Source organism: Crotalus tigris, unplaced genomic scaffold (genome assembly GCF_016545835.1).
Source record: "Crotalus tigris isolate CLP2741 ecotype Arizona unplaced genomic scaffold, ASM1654583v1 scf7180000017767.837487, whole genome shotgun sequence".
Classification (NCBI taxonomy): Eukaryota; Metazoa; Chordata; class Lepidosauria; order Squamata; family Viperidae; genus Crotalus; species Crotalus tigris.
Window position 1 is genome coordinate 748,419 of NW_024096621.1, and position 15,419 is coordinate 763,837.

Genomic DNA, 15,419 nt, shown 5'->3' on the forward strand with positions numbered 1-15,419 from the left:
GAAAAGTAGTGGAAAAGATGGATTTTGGATTTGGTTTTATACAGGTTCTGAAGTCCATCTATACACTCCAGAAAGCTCGATTCATGGCTAATGGAGACTTTACAAAACCATGTGAAATCCAGAAGGGAACAAGACAAGGGTGTTCTTTATCCTCTATTATTTATTCTGGTGTTGGAATAGTTAAATAGAGATGTTAGACAGGATAATAGAATAAAAGGACTACAAATTAAAGTGCATAATTCCAAATTATCTGCATTTGCCAACAATTTGGTATTGATTGTGCAACACCCCTAGAGAACATTGAACATGTTAAAAGGAAGATTAAAATGTTTGGAAAAATGGTGGATTTAAGAATAAATAAATAAATCAAAGACGATAATACTAAGAACATAAAGGTGGAAGATCAGAAGAAATTGGAATTTAAAACTTTTTAAAGTTGTAAAAAAGGTACAGTACTTGGGAATAACTCTCACAGAGGAAAATTCTAAGCTTTACAAAAATAATTACAGTAAAATATGGAAGAAAATAAAATTGGATTTAAATAGATGGCAAAGATTAGATTTGTCATTAATGGGAAGTATTTCAGTAATTCAAATGAATGTATTAACTAGAATGTTATTTTTCTTTCAGACTATACCGATATTGATTAGTTTCCACTTTCAAACATGGCAGAAAGATATATTTTATGATGCTTGTTGTCTGCTATGGTTAAAAGACTGAATAACTTTAAAAAGTTAAAACTGTTAGACCTCAAATATTTTGATTTGAAATTTGGGTAGCATGCTTATCTGTGGTGTGACAAAGTAAAAGTTAACTCTTTTTTTAGATTCATGCATTCATTAGGCAATCAATTGCATGTGTATAAGTATAAAAGAAGATTAGCTGATAAAGTGACACTTTGGCTATCACCTCATGAAGCCTACATATAACAGAGATGATTTCAAACTATAAATGGATGACATATCAAGACATTGATATTTGAAAAAGAGGGATTTAAGATAGAAAGAAGAGAACAACTAGGAAGTGAAGGATTTGCTTGTGATTGGTTTAATTATTATAGAATTTTTGAAAGATTTAAATTTGATTTAAAAAAGTATTGTTTTCACAGGAAGTAAATCTGAATTGGACATTAATCTATGTTCTGGAGATGACTACTTGATTTCTAAAATATATAAAATGTTTCTTAAAATGAACCTAGAAGCCGAATATGTTAGAATGTATGGTAAAATGGGCAGAAAAATTGGGTATAGTATAATGCTAGATAAATGGGAGACTGTATGGACGAATGGACTAAAATTTACATTAAATTATAGTTTGAAAGAAAATTTTTACAAAATGATGTATCACTGGTACTTGCCCCAGATAGAGTAGCAAAAATGCATAAAGGGATTTCTAATAAGTCCTGGAAATGTAATCAAAATTCAGGTTCATTTTATCATATGTGGTGCTCTTGCAAATATATGAAAACATACTGGATAAACATAACACTGACAATGCAGAAAATATTTAAGATACAAATATTAATGAAACTGAAGCTTTTCTTTGAGGTATGATGGACAAGCCAATTGAAAAACAATTTGGGGTCACCTTCACATGATGACGGCTGCAAGGATTGCACTTACCAAACATTAGAAAGAAAAAGGGATGCAGACTGTTGAAGAATGGATTTTGAAATTGACTGAACTAGCAGAGATGGCGAAATTAACTGCTTTGATTAGAGATAATGGGCTAAAAGCTGTATAAGAGACTGGAAACTGTTTGTAGTCTTTCTATGCGCTAAATATAACAGATGGTTAACAGAGGGATTATTAGATTAGTGTAATGTTTAGCTCAACCTGTTGACTACTTTTTCTTCTTTCTGCGTGTATATATACACACACATACACACATATATATACATACACACACACACACACACACACACATTTGTAAAAGGGAAGGAGAATTTACTGCTTTTTCTTTTAGCGCCCAGCCAGGGTGGATCTTACATGTTAAATGTTAAATTTAATTGAACACTTTCTCCTCTTTTTTTGTACACTATTTTTTTCTTTTTTTGTTGTTGTTAGGGTTGAACGTATGCTTTGTTTCGTTTCATTTTTTTGTTTGTTTTACTATTTTGTATTTTATTCTCTGTGATAAAACAATAACAACAACAATAACAACAATAATAAAAGATTTGAGAATATAGCAACAGGAAACAAGCATGAAAGCCAAATGGGTGACTCTGGGCCAGTCAATCTCTCTCAGCCCAACTCACTTCACAGGGTTGTTGTGGGAAAAATAGGACCAGAAAGATAGGTTGGTTATGTTATGAGTCATTTATAAAAATAATAAAGGTGGATACAAATAAATAAAAAAATACTTTTGTTCCAGACATCTATGCTAGAAAAATATGAGTGCTATACACTATAAAGAGGAAAAAAAGAAATTTAAATTATTTTGTTCAATTGTTTAAATTTTGAAACTTTGGATTGATCTGAAGTGAAAAAATGAAGAAAAATGAAGAAAAACTCACTGTGCAAAGGTTTTATCTGCAAGTTCAATATTGTTAATTTTCACAATGCATTCATTTTCATAGAAAAGTCCATCCCGCTTAGACCGGCTATTTTCCTCAATGCCACGGATGAAGAGTCCTAAAATCCTGGAGGAAATGTAAAATACATTTAAGTGAAGTTTAAATCATCTGTACCCGGTTGTGATTCAAAATTTACTTCTGTGCTCCATGAAAAGAGAGATCATTTTCACAGATTTCCCTTTTCCCCTTGAGTCCGTTGAGTGTTTACTTAATTCATTGCACCTGTGCAAAATAAATCAATAGTAATTTCTTCCTGCTTTGTGCAGAATCTCTATACTGTATACAGATGTTGGAGAGCTACAAGAATCCACTTTGTCTTAGATGCCAGTGTTGGGGCAGAATATTATGTTTGTCCTGGCTTGGATAATTTTTCACTTGTTGATTTTGAAGATCTGGAGAAGTGTGAAGTTTCTTCCTATTGGCTGGCTCTCTCTCTCTCTCTCTCTCTCTCTCTCTCTCTCTCTCTCTCTCTCTCTCTCTCTCATTACTACTTCATTATAGGATGTGAATTCCCTTTCTGTCTTTACACTGTATTTGCTTGAAAAGCCTAATTATTGGTCAGTCTCAAAAGAATTGTTTCTGGCTAAAGTGATGGAGATAGGAATGGCCTCACAACTCCAGATTTAGCTGAATGACACTGTATCTGGGCCTACTTCAGTTGGGATTTTGGCTGGGATATGGAATCAAGATTACTTAGATTCAGAGATGTAAGGTCTCAAAAAAAATTTTCCCAGGATTTATTTTTAATTTGTTATTCTATAGAAAAGCCTGGAAAAGAAGTTAAAAGACTAAATATTTCTTATTATCTTATTTTAAATGATACTTTAAAAAGATAGAAATGGACCTAAGTTTGGAACTGCTCATACCATACCAAATCAATAAAATAATCCTAATATCTGATCCAGAAATACAGGAAAACCTTTCAATATTCAAAAGGCCAAAATGTTCAGAAAAAAAAAATAGTGATGCATTCAGAAGTGGAATGCAATTTAATATGATAAAGACAAAATTCAAGATTTAATGCCTACCATCATTTTCTTCAAAAATAATCTCCATCTGTAGCAAAGATTTATAAGAATTTATAATAATAATTGTCTGAATAATCATTTTAATTTCATACTCATCACATCTTTGTATACATTTATAGAATAGCCATGATGTATACATCTATATGTATACATACACACATATAGAGATATACATATCTGTGTCCGTATTCATGTGTATGTGTGTGTGTATTTAAAGTAGCATAATGCTATATAGCTATAACAGGTATTAAAATTATTTCTCCCTTCCTGAGTGGGCAGTTTTAAGTATATGTCAAGACAGAGATGCTGAATCCATGCCTCAGGGCTCAATCTTTTCTATCACTCTGTTTCATAATTGTTGTACATGAAGTTCCTAGGGGAGATTGTCTGATGGGGCTGGGTTTGGCATCAAAAATATTTGCTGGTAATATTCAGTTATGTATCTCCACTCTAGGATATATAGGAGTTGTGGTGAAAATCTTGACCCACTATCTCAAATTGTAAAGATCTGGATGGGAAGAAGCAGGTTGAGATTCAACCCCAACAAGATGGAGTGGCTGTGGGTTCAGGCTGTTGGCTGTTGGGAAAATTCCATTATCAGGTCTGGACAGAGGTATGATTTCTAAGGGAAAAAAATTGGTGTTTTATCATGAGATGTTCCTGAATTCATTTCTGCTAGAGCAGATAGAAGCTGTGGTGAGAAAAGCTATTGTTGATTGACTATAGTCACTCAACATTCTTCATCTCATGGATGAATTACTGTACAGTAGTGTACTCTACATCTTAAAACTGAAGCAAATAAAAAATGCAGGGGTCCACCTGTTAACAGGTACAATGCAGTAATAATATGGTAGGGAGGCACACTGATTGTTCATTTGTTTCCAGGTGTACTTCAGGGTCATGGTGATCATTTTTAAAGTCCTATATTGTTGGAATCTGGCAATCTCCAAGATTGCTTGCTCCACATAGAATCTCCCCACCCAAGGTTTACCTGCATAGTATGACAAGAAGAGCACAGAGGGCATATTAGCAAATGTGTATTATTTTAGGAAAAAAATGAAGAAATTAGGGATCTTTAATACAAACCACTTAATAGCTAGAGGAGGTACAAAGAAATATTTGTTTTAATATCTATCTGTGATGCTGAAAGGCTGTGATGTTACTTTAAATTGTTTGAAAAACTTTCCTTTTTCTCTCAGAAATTTCCTGTATTAGATAAAAGCTTTAATTAAAAACTATGTTTCCCTCCATCACTTGTAAATACATTTGTAAGTATTCAGGAAAAGATATAGAGGATCACTAAAAGAATCTGGATGAAACAAGCAAATGGTCTTCTTTATGTATGCCTAAATTACTTCCATATGCATATAATATTCCTATTGATTTTCTCTTCCAGTTCCAGAATTTTTGAGTTTATCAGTCCAGCTAACCTTCATGAAAACATTTTGAAATGCAGGGCTATTTCAACAGGCCCAAGCAGTAAAGTTGTTATGCAGAAAGTAACATCCAGCCTATATTAGATGGTTAGCATAATGAGTGAAAATCCAGATTTACAACATTGAAAGTTTTCTGAATGCAGTTATGAAGCACAAGTTCAGTTATATATGTGGTAATTATTTTCCTCAAAACTAAGCTGCACCTGTTTCTGGAAGATGGAGATCCAGCCCAGCAGTGCTAATACTAATTTACATGAGACAACTGACTTTAGTAGTATCATGCTAATGATACTCATCGCTATTTAGGCCATGACTCAACTACATGTTTTTATATGCTCTGATTTCTTACATTTTGGAATTACAGTTACTTGTGTGCCTACATATTTGTTTGCTTTCTGGATTGTCTATAGATAGCCTTTAAATTTTTATCGGAAATATTAAAATACCTCGCATGAAATAGAAATATTAACCATTAAAATGTTGGCTGTATCGTTGTTATAATGGAAAGGATGCTTTTATTAAAATTTTGTTGTACTCTCTATGCTAAATTTGGGTTCAAAATTATTGAGGAAATTTTGAAAACAATAGCAGTTTTCTGGGTTTTATCAAATGATCCAAATAGTTAAATTAAAAACCAAGGCTAAGACTTTTTTAACTACATGTTATTGACAAAGTTGTAGGATATACTGGGAAATTTATTTCAGGAAAAGGCAATGACAAACTACTGCTGTTCTATTGTCAAGAAACTATACGAATGTGTCACTAGGAATCTGTATCATTCTTTACAGAGGAAGTTCATCAGATCAATCCACGTTAGTCTAGGTGACAGAGACTATCATTTGGCCTTTTGGATTCTGCATAGTAACTCTCCAGTCTGGTATGTCAGTACATTTTATAAAGGGATTAAAAGCCACAATCTGCTTTCTCAGTCCTTGCCCTTCCAAGCTGATTAAACTGTTCAAACAGGACTGGCCCTAATGTTAAGGGGATCATGTTTGTTGGCTTAGGAGGAAGAGGATGTGTCCCTCCATAAGAAAGAGACAAAAAAGAGAAAATCTATCCATAATCCAAGGGATCTGAACAACTATAAACCAGTCTCAAATGTACATCTCCTGGAAAGCAAATCAAAATATCTTTGGCCATGTAATCCTGTTGCGTGTGAATTTAGTGATTATCTTGATTTATTTAAATTACTTCTTTAGCTATACTCACCTTGGTAGATGATCTATGCTGAAAAGTGCAGAATATAATCCTGCTAGTTTTGATTCTGTCTTTTATCATTGGTTATATGAAGTAGATGGTATTGGAGGTCTATTTGACATACTTCACTAGAACAATTCTCCAGCAAGTATTTTGCTATCCCAATGAACAACCTATAAACCTGCAAATCAAGTCAAGTACTCTTTCTTAGGCTCTTTCAATATAAGAGAGGAAACCTGTCTCTTTTGAGAAGTTGAACCATCCTCCACCTACAGATGGTTTAGGGAATGAATATTAGCCTTCTTATTAAGGTGAAATCAGCAGTCATACTCACAATTCAACATCTGGATCACAGATCTTTAAAGGTGTCTCTCTTTGGTCAGGCTTTTAATTATGAATTGGTTTTAACATTAATTTTAACTCAGGCTTCCAGGGTTATAAAATGGAACCTTCACTATTCAACAGAATAAAAAGATTATGATTTTCAATATGTACATTGTTCTAAGTATATATTGGTGCTGATATCTGGAAAAAAATCTGATGACATTTTCCACTGTTTTGCTTCTCCATAATGAAAATATCTTACCTTCCACTTAATGATGAAAAGTATGGTACCACATGTATCCCCAGTGGGCCTCCTTCCCCAGGTATCTCTACGATTCTCGTCACACCACTAAGAAAAAGGGAAAAGCATCAATTATCTTCAAAAGAAAGCTAGACAAGCAGAGAGATTATTCTGAGCTCATAACAGACACTTATTGTACCTCAAAATATTTTACCAATCCCTGAAATAAATGATCATTCTTAACAACTTGCAATTCCATATGACCATTCCTTTAATAGCCAGATCATAAACTTTGTTTTACTCTATGAGGTAGATTACACAATCTTTTCAATATATTGGTAATTGCTAAATATGCCTATGAAAGCCAGTTTGGTACAGTGGTTAAGGCATCTACACTAAAAATTGGGAGTCCGTGAGTTCTAGTCCTACCTTAGGCACAAAGCCAACTGGATGACTTTGGGCCACTCACTTTACCTCAGCCCTAAGAAGGAAGCATCAATGGCAAACCACTTTGAAAAATCTTGCCAAGAAAACTGCAGGGTCTAGACCAAGCAATCACTAGAATCAAAGCCTCACTGACTTGAAGAAAAAAACACAAAGCCTATGCACAACAAAACTGGATATCTACACATGGACATAATTAATGTTCAAATTGTCCACATGAATCAAATTTGATTAAAAAAACATAATGATATATGCTACAGGTACAAAATGTGCTGCATAAATTAGACCCTATTTACCTATACACATTTTCTTTTTAGATCTATTAAATTCTTAGATCTATTAGGAATACAACAGTGGAGAGAGGTAATTTTTTTCTGTTTAACCATCCTTTTTGTTGTGCATCCTAAATTCAGGGATGTCTTCTTTAATGCAGAATTTTTTATGCTCTATAATAGTAGCAAAAAGAATAATCCTTAGGAAATGGAAAATACCATAACTCCAAGGATAAATGGCTGGATTTCAGAGATATGTGATTTAGTAATTTTGGAGAAAATTATATATTTAGTTAATCAAAAAATGTCATATTATCTCTACCTTTGGGAAAAAAATTTGAACAAGCTTGGTCAACATTAAAAGCTTAATTTTTCTTTTTAAAGATTTACAAAATCAGGTGAGCTTGGAATATAGTTGCCTTTTTGTTTCAATGTTCTTTTTATGTATTTTCTTTTGTACAGTTCTTATTTCCTTTTGTTTTTTTGTATGGTAAATTGTTTATTTTTGCTTTACATTATTTTATATATGTATGAAGATGGAATAATAAAAATATTTGTGTCAACTCTACAAATGAGCATGGCTGTAGCCATTTTCCTTCTCATTCTAGGTTGCCGCATAGAACGGCGGGAGGGGGGTTGCCCAGGTGTTTTGCTAGTCAAAATAATCTTTTGTCCCATGGGAACCAAGGTCATCGGCTGCTCCTGAGACTTGAAACTGGGTGTTTCATAAAAAGCCCACCAAATAATCATATTGGGGAACGTAGTTGCTTACATAGCTTTTGTGGGTAGGACATTTAACTTTGTATTGGGGAATTGTTGTTTCTGTATCCAGACTTGGTTTCACTTTTGACCGTGCAGATATTTCGTAACTAATACACATGTTTTGAGGAATTTACAAGCCTCGGAGTTCTGCTTTATTTGTCTCTGTCTGTTGGAACCATGACAATTTGTTTTTGTTAAATAAACTGAGAACTAAATTTTGATCAATTCTAGAGGAGGAGGAGGAGGAGGAGGAGGAGGAGGAGGAAATGAAAAGGGGTAGTACTTTACATTATGTCCAATAAGACATAACTACAGAACCATGGACTCCTGCTTCACTTGTTTAATCCTTCACAGACAGATAGAAAACACACAAAGAATCCATTATCTGTTCAACATCTTTATATATTAATGTAAAAAACAAATTGTGGTTCATTTCTTTATTTTTAATGTCTGGGTAGCCTATTTTAGAGGCTATATCTACGAAGGTAGATCTATACAAATAGTCCTCAGTTTATCGCCACTCGTTCAGTAACTTTCAAAGGCTGGTCCTCGAAGTTAAGGCCATTGAAGATTCCCTGTGGCCATGTGATTGCGATTCAAGCACTTAGCAACCAGTTTGCAATTGCACGGGGCGCAGCATAACATGAAGGCCATTTGCAAGCTTCCCTGCCAACTTCACACAAACAAAGTCATGGGAAGCTGGCAGGAAGTAGCAAGTCACCCCTGCTGTTTTTTCACACATCTACCCATACTCTGTAGCACCCCTTTATGCCGCCACCACTACCACCTCACCAGCTTGTGACTCTCTCCCACCAGCCTTCTTTCCTGGAATTCATACCCCTTCCAAAGACATGGCCAGGGGAGATCCTCACTTAATGACCCATGCAGCCCAGGGATTATGGTGGCAACTAAGATTGCTATCACTACATGAGGTGCTCATATAATATCACCCTTTACAACCACATCACTTAGCAAAGGAAATTCACATCTCAACTGTCATTAGAAACCCGAGGACTTTTGGGATGTATTAAAACACAACTTCATAAACTGGCTCAAGGATGACTTGCTTCAACAACAACAACAAAAAAAAAATCACAAAGGAAAGAGAGAATGAGAGCATTACGTTTAGATTTGTGCCTGTACGTTCATACAATTGCTAGTTTGATTTTAGAGAAAAAATAACCTGCTGAGGAAAAACAAATAATTCTGAGAAAGATAAGCAATGAACCTTCTGTATTGGAAATTGTCAATAACTGCTACATTATAAAATATATTGCAAAGTTCAAACTTATTTCTACATATTTAATAACATGTATACTTTGGTATGGACTACATTGCTAATTGCACAGGATAGTACAATTTTCAGTATTATGTATCTGAATTTACATTTTCTATACATCCTGTGTAATTTGAGAAACACAAATTTGTCCAATTGTATAATTCTTCTCTTGATTTGTTTGAAATGTTTATTTGCAACCATAGGATTTACCATAGCAAAATCATTCTTCTGAAAAATAATGTATTTTAATAAAAATGTTTCAAAACTGTATTCAACATGGACTTCATGTTTTCAAAATCCATTATCCTTGTAGGTAATTTCTAAGTAATGATTAGCGGTTAAATTCATGACTGTCCCTTTTATGTTTCAAAACATGCAACTATAATTTCTTAGATATTACAGATAAAGTGATGAAAGATTATTCTAATTATCCTAAGTTATTATCCTGTAAACAAAGTAATGACCTGTATAAACACTGTCTCTGGGTTTATTTTTTTATACTGTATATTCCGGCGTATAAGACGACTGGGCGTATAAGACGACCCCCAACTTTTCCAGTTAAAATATAGAGTTTGGTCTATACTCGCCGTATAAGACTACCCCTCTTTCAACGCACACCAAATAAAAATTAAAAAACATCAGATTTGATTTCAATATGGTAATTTTAATTCAAATGCTTATGACATAAAGGTACTTAGCAGGAAAACTGTCACTTATAAACATAAGGCTGTTTGTCATCAAACATGTAAACATAAAACAGTGCAAGTGATTAAACTTTTCCTAATTCACTCTAAAGCTGAAAGGAAGGATAAGACAATAAACCCATGGGAGCTGCCATGCTATTTGTTTTCTAAGCTGTCAACCAAACTGGAACTGATGGTGATAGGAGGAAGATAACAAACAATAGAGAGAGCAAGTGCCGGGCAAGTCCCTGGCGAGTCAGCAACGCCCATCATAACTGCAAGCTATTTTTATAGGTTTTGCTGGCATAATACTTTCCCTTTAAAAGCCTTTAAAATCATCCTGTTCATCATCTGATATCATAAAAATATCAATGACATCTTGTGATACATTTGCAAGGCAGTCATCGTATGGATCGAATTCCGTATCAGATGGTGTGGTCTCAGCTTCGGCTTCCTCTTCATCTTGCCACAAGTAGTCGTCCTCCATACCATCTAATGAATTTGATATGCCACACTTCTTGAAAGACTTGATTATTGTTTCTGCATCAATATCATTCCAGGCTTTTATGACAAACTTGCACAAAACATCCAATTGTGGAGCACGCATGTTTCCTCCTTTTGTGAATGACTTTTCGCCACTAACCATCCATTCATTCCACTGTTCTCGAATGCGATCTTTAAATGGCTTGTTTAGGCATACATCCAGTGGCTGTACTAACGATGTTAATCCTGCAGGAATAACTGCCGCATCTGTGTTTAGTCTTGCAAGCTTTTGCTTGGTGCTGGGAGTTAAATGAGCCCTGAACATATCCCACACCAGTAGACTACGTTTTTGAATAAGTCCACCTGGTCGCCTGCTCCGTACATTATCAAGCCATAGCTTTACCCCTTCTTCATCCATCCAGCCTTTTTCATTCACATGTACAAAACAACCAACAGGGAACTTGAGTTTTGGCATTGTTTTTCTTTTAAAAATAATCATTGGTCTCAGTTTGGCACCATCAGCTGTGCATGCTAGTACCACTGTAAAACTGGACTTCTCATGTCCTGTTGTTTTAATTAAAATTGTTTTTTCACCTTTTTGATGGACAGTTTTATTTCCAACCATATCAAAATTCATTGGAGTTTCATCCATATTTCCAATACTACTTAATGCATAGCCATGTTTAATGCGCTGTTGTATTATGTATTGATGGAAACTAATTACTTTGCTATCAAGATCTGCAGGTAATTTTTGTGCAATTTTCGTCTTTTGCCTCAGTACCATATTATGCCTTTCCAAGAATCTAGTACACCAGGATGCAGTGGCCTTAAATCTGTTGCTGTGATCTGGGTTAGATTTGGCCCACTGAAGTGCAAACAAACGTATTTTATTTCGTGTCACTACATAACCGTTTTGGCGATGCTCATTCACCATGTCTGCTACATGTTTTTCAAGTTCTGGCCAATGTGGGGTGCCTCTTCTTAATGCACACTTACCCCTTAGCATACTCTTTAATGCTTTTTCATTTGCTTTCTAGTCCCGAACCATCTTTTCTGTTACTCCATATTGTCTTGCAGCAGCGCAGTTATTATGTTCCATGGCAAAGTTTACAACTTTAAGTTTGAAACTGGCTTCATATTTCTTTCTTCTTGCTGGTGGAGCCATGATGGGGTCTTGACTATTGGACATTTGTATACTGTACTGTATGTATTGGTGCTGTACTATATGAACTGGTATAGATACTGGTGCTGTACTGTATGTACCCAGTATACAACAACCAGCCAATCACAGCAAGCGATGAACCTTGGCTGGTTGTTGTATACAAAGCCTGCTTGGATTGGGTGGGTCAGCTCTCCCTGCCTGCCCAACCCTTCCTGTCATCTTATAGGCCAGGGGTAGGCAACCTTGGCTCTTTTATGACTCATGGACTTCAACTTCCAGAATTCCTGAGCCAGCTACTCTTGTATAGGCCCTAGGGAAAAAATGGACAAGCTAATTCCATGAGGGAGGGGGAAAGGGAGCACAGTTTCTGAGTTCTCATTGGCCACCTGTAAGTCCAAATGAGTAGCTCAGGGTGTGTGCGTGCACATGTAGGCATGCGTGTGACTCCCTGGGTCCCTTCCATTGCCCTCCCCCCAGTAGCAAGCTTTGGCTTGGAGCAAGCAGGCTGCACACAGGGATCTCCTCCTCTCAGTCTTCCACCCTGCGAATCCTCCACAGCCTCTCCAAGCTGAGTGAGCAGAAAGCCTGCCTGTTTGTCAAAGGCTCTGCCTTGTCAATCGCACACACACCTTGATGAAAATTGCCCTGCCTGCAAAAGGACTTCTCAGCAGTTTTTTAAAGCAACACTACCAAGAATGAAATTGGAGACAGCCAGAATGTTTAGGGAAGAAGGAAAGGAAGCAGTTAATAAACTAAGTAAGAAAGGCATTCGCCCTTCGAAAACTTGCATTTCCATAAATGTGATAAGTTGCCCCCTTTTCAGGTAATGGGGGGGAGTAAATGCTTTCCTTTTAATTTGTTATTAAAACTCAGTGCACTACAGTACTTATAGATGGGAGCCAGATTGACCAGCCAGGATCTGTCATAAATAACACCACAAATGCACCATGCAAGTTTATTTAGGCAGGGGGGGGGGGGAGAAACTGCTTGCATAAGCTCGGGCAAAAAGGATTGTGTAGCTGTTTTCTGTCCCCACTCCATTCCTGCTTCATGAATCCGAGAGGAATTTAGCTGACACCCCTCCCCTTCCAGACCCATAAGCTCCGCCTCCCCCAAGCTACTCTCACCGGCAGTGAGAGGTAAACGCTGAAAAGCTTGCATGAAGAAGCACTGAGAAGTGCCTCGAATGGACGCAGATGCTTAGGTTTGTTTTCATTATATAAAAAAACCACCCTACAATTCTTTTCCCCCCTTCCCCATTACATGGGCCATCCCTTTCTACTTCCTTTGAATGAATTAATCAGGGGATGGCCACTACCAATCCGCAGTTCTGGAGGGGTGGGCAAGGAATTGGGATGCAAAAGGGAGGGAAGAAGAGAGGAGGCAGTTTGCAATGTAGCATTATAGAATGGGGATTAAACCTCCAGGAAATCTTACTGTCACAACAGCCAGATAATGCCTATCGTACTCTCAGAGATATCTTTAGTTGATCAGCTGGTTTTAATAATAACCCTAGGACTCTTTTTGAGTGAGAGAGAGGGGGGGGGGGAAGAGAAAACTTGCTGAGTAATATTTTTCCGACGTATAAGACGACCCCCCACTTTTGCGAAGATTTTAAGTGTTTAGAAAGTCGTCTTATACGCCGGAATATATGGTACATATACATATGTTTAAACTTCTACATATATAATCTTCCTAATGCAGGGTCTGGTGTTTTTTTTTTTTAAAATCAACTGAGTATTGATCCATTGGTTGCAATAGGAATTGACTAACCAACTTATTCTGAGACTAAGTTGTGTGAGGGAATTTTGTCCATATTCCCAGGATGGAGGGAATGCATTCCAGAGGAGCAAACCACAGCACAGTTTGTGTGGGAGCAAAAAGAGTAAAGATGGCTTCTCCCTTATAGTTTCCAAATAGTCTGCTTTAGTTTGGTAAGATGTTTATATGTGAGGAACAATAAAGGAAACTATTTAGAAGAATCTCAATATGTCTCAATATGTGTCGTGGGCTGAGAGTGACTGGCCCATGGTTACCTAGCCGGTTTTTATGCTTAGGCAGGACTAGAACTCACAGTCTCCTGGTTTCTAATCTGGTGCCTTACTTATTTAACGGAACTGGCTCTCTTTATTAAAAATGTTCTTTAAAACATATATTTCTCCAAGATTAAAATGAGGCCAATCTCCAATAATGCCACATTGCTGTATGTTTTTAAAAATTGTTAATATGGTAGCAACATATTTTAATCTTAAATTGATTAATCTAATATTATTGCACTCTCCAAAGAACATACTTGTAAAAATGGTTATCAGGTTTTCTCTGTTGGAGATATAAAATATTTAAGACTCACCAACACAAATGATATGGTCTTGTAAACTTTTGAACTTCTCTGGAGTAGAATTTTAATGTGCATAAGTAGGTTTATGAGGAAATCCCTAAATGTTAAGTATGCTAATGTGATGCTGAATTATATATCAAAACTCTGGAAACTGGGGAATTATGGTTATACCAGGCATTGGGGGGGGGGAGGCAAAAGAATTAAACTGAGAAATTGGGAAAGTGATCATACATTAAGAACTGGCTTTTTGAAATGTGCAACTTATCTGTTTCGGAAAAATACAATATTTTCTTCTAATCAAAAGATGAAGTATTATGTATTTCAATAATACAATGGCATTATTAGGTTACTACTTTTTGTATCTGATTATAATATAATAGCATTATAGGGTAGTCTTTATAAGTCAATAATTATTCATAAGTTTACCATATACGTTTGCTTGTTAGTTCAATTCTAACACTTTAGTATTATAATTGTTAAATTGTTAAATTTTGTTATGGACGTGAAGGGAACATCACGTTTTTCCTCTCTCTTTTTTCCTTTGATTTAGTTGAATTTTATTATTGGGTATATTCTGATACTGTGTTTATATTTAGTAATCTTCTAAAATAAAGAATAAACTTTATTTAGATGAAGATGAGGACTACTCAGCTCAAAACTGGGTAGCATTCACTTTAACTGTACATCATGAGAGCACTAAATAGCCAAACTGTAATGAATGCCTACAGAAACAATTTTACCTAGAGATTCACAACAGAGAAAATGATGACATAATGCTTACTATATAAATGTGCCCCTCATGCCCACACTTTTAAGTTGGAGACTGTTGCATTTCCCATCTTTTACCTGGCAGTTCAAGGAAATTATTAGCCAGAGTTGATATTTCAGCATGGAATACATCAGGAACAAGGAGGTGATATAGACCTAATCAGGAAATTGAGTCAATCAACACAAGGCATTAGCTACTGATTAAATCTACAACCCTGCAGGAAATTAAAGTGACAACAAAACAGCAAGAGGAGCTGATGTGGTCAAGTATGGAATAATAAGTGGTTGTCCAGGCAAATACAGGCATCATAGATAGAGAGGCTATCGAAGACTTTCAGGAAAATACCTCCTACTGAGCCAAGAGACTTTGTGGAAGAGATCCAATTACTACACTTTTACAGATATAACTGAAAAGAAATACCCT

The 15,419-nt window shown here is 35.7% G+C and overlaps 1 protein-coding gene across 4 annotated transcripts in view; it reads right to left on the reverse strand.

The window, feature by feature from the left end:
• PARD3B (par-3 family cell polarity regulator beta) overlaps positions 1-15,419 on the reverse strand; it is a 461,004-nt gene that overhangs the window by 393,214 nt on the left and 52,371 nt on the right. For all 4 annotated transcript variants that reach the window (XM_039341567.1, XM_039341566.1, XM_039341568.1 and 1 more), the window contains exons 4-5: positions 6,826-6,912; positions 2,516-2,641 (exon numbers count right to left, since the gene is read on the reverse strand). In XM_039341567.1, coding sequence (XP_039197501.1) covers positions 2,516-2,641; positions 6,826-6,912 — 213 coding nt within the window. The remainder of the gene's footprint in view (positions 1-2,515; positions 2,642-6,825; positions 6,913-15,419) is intronic.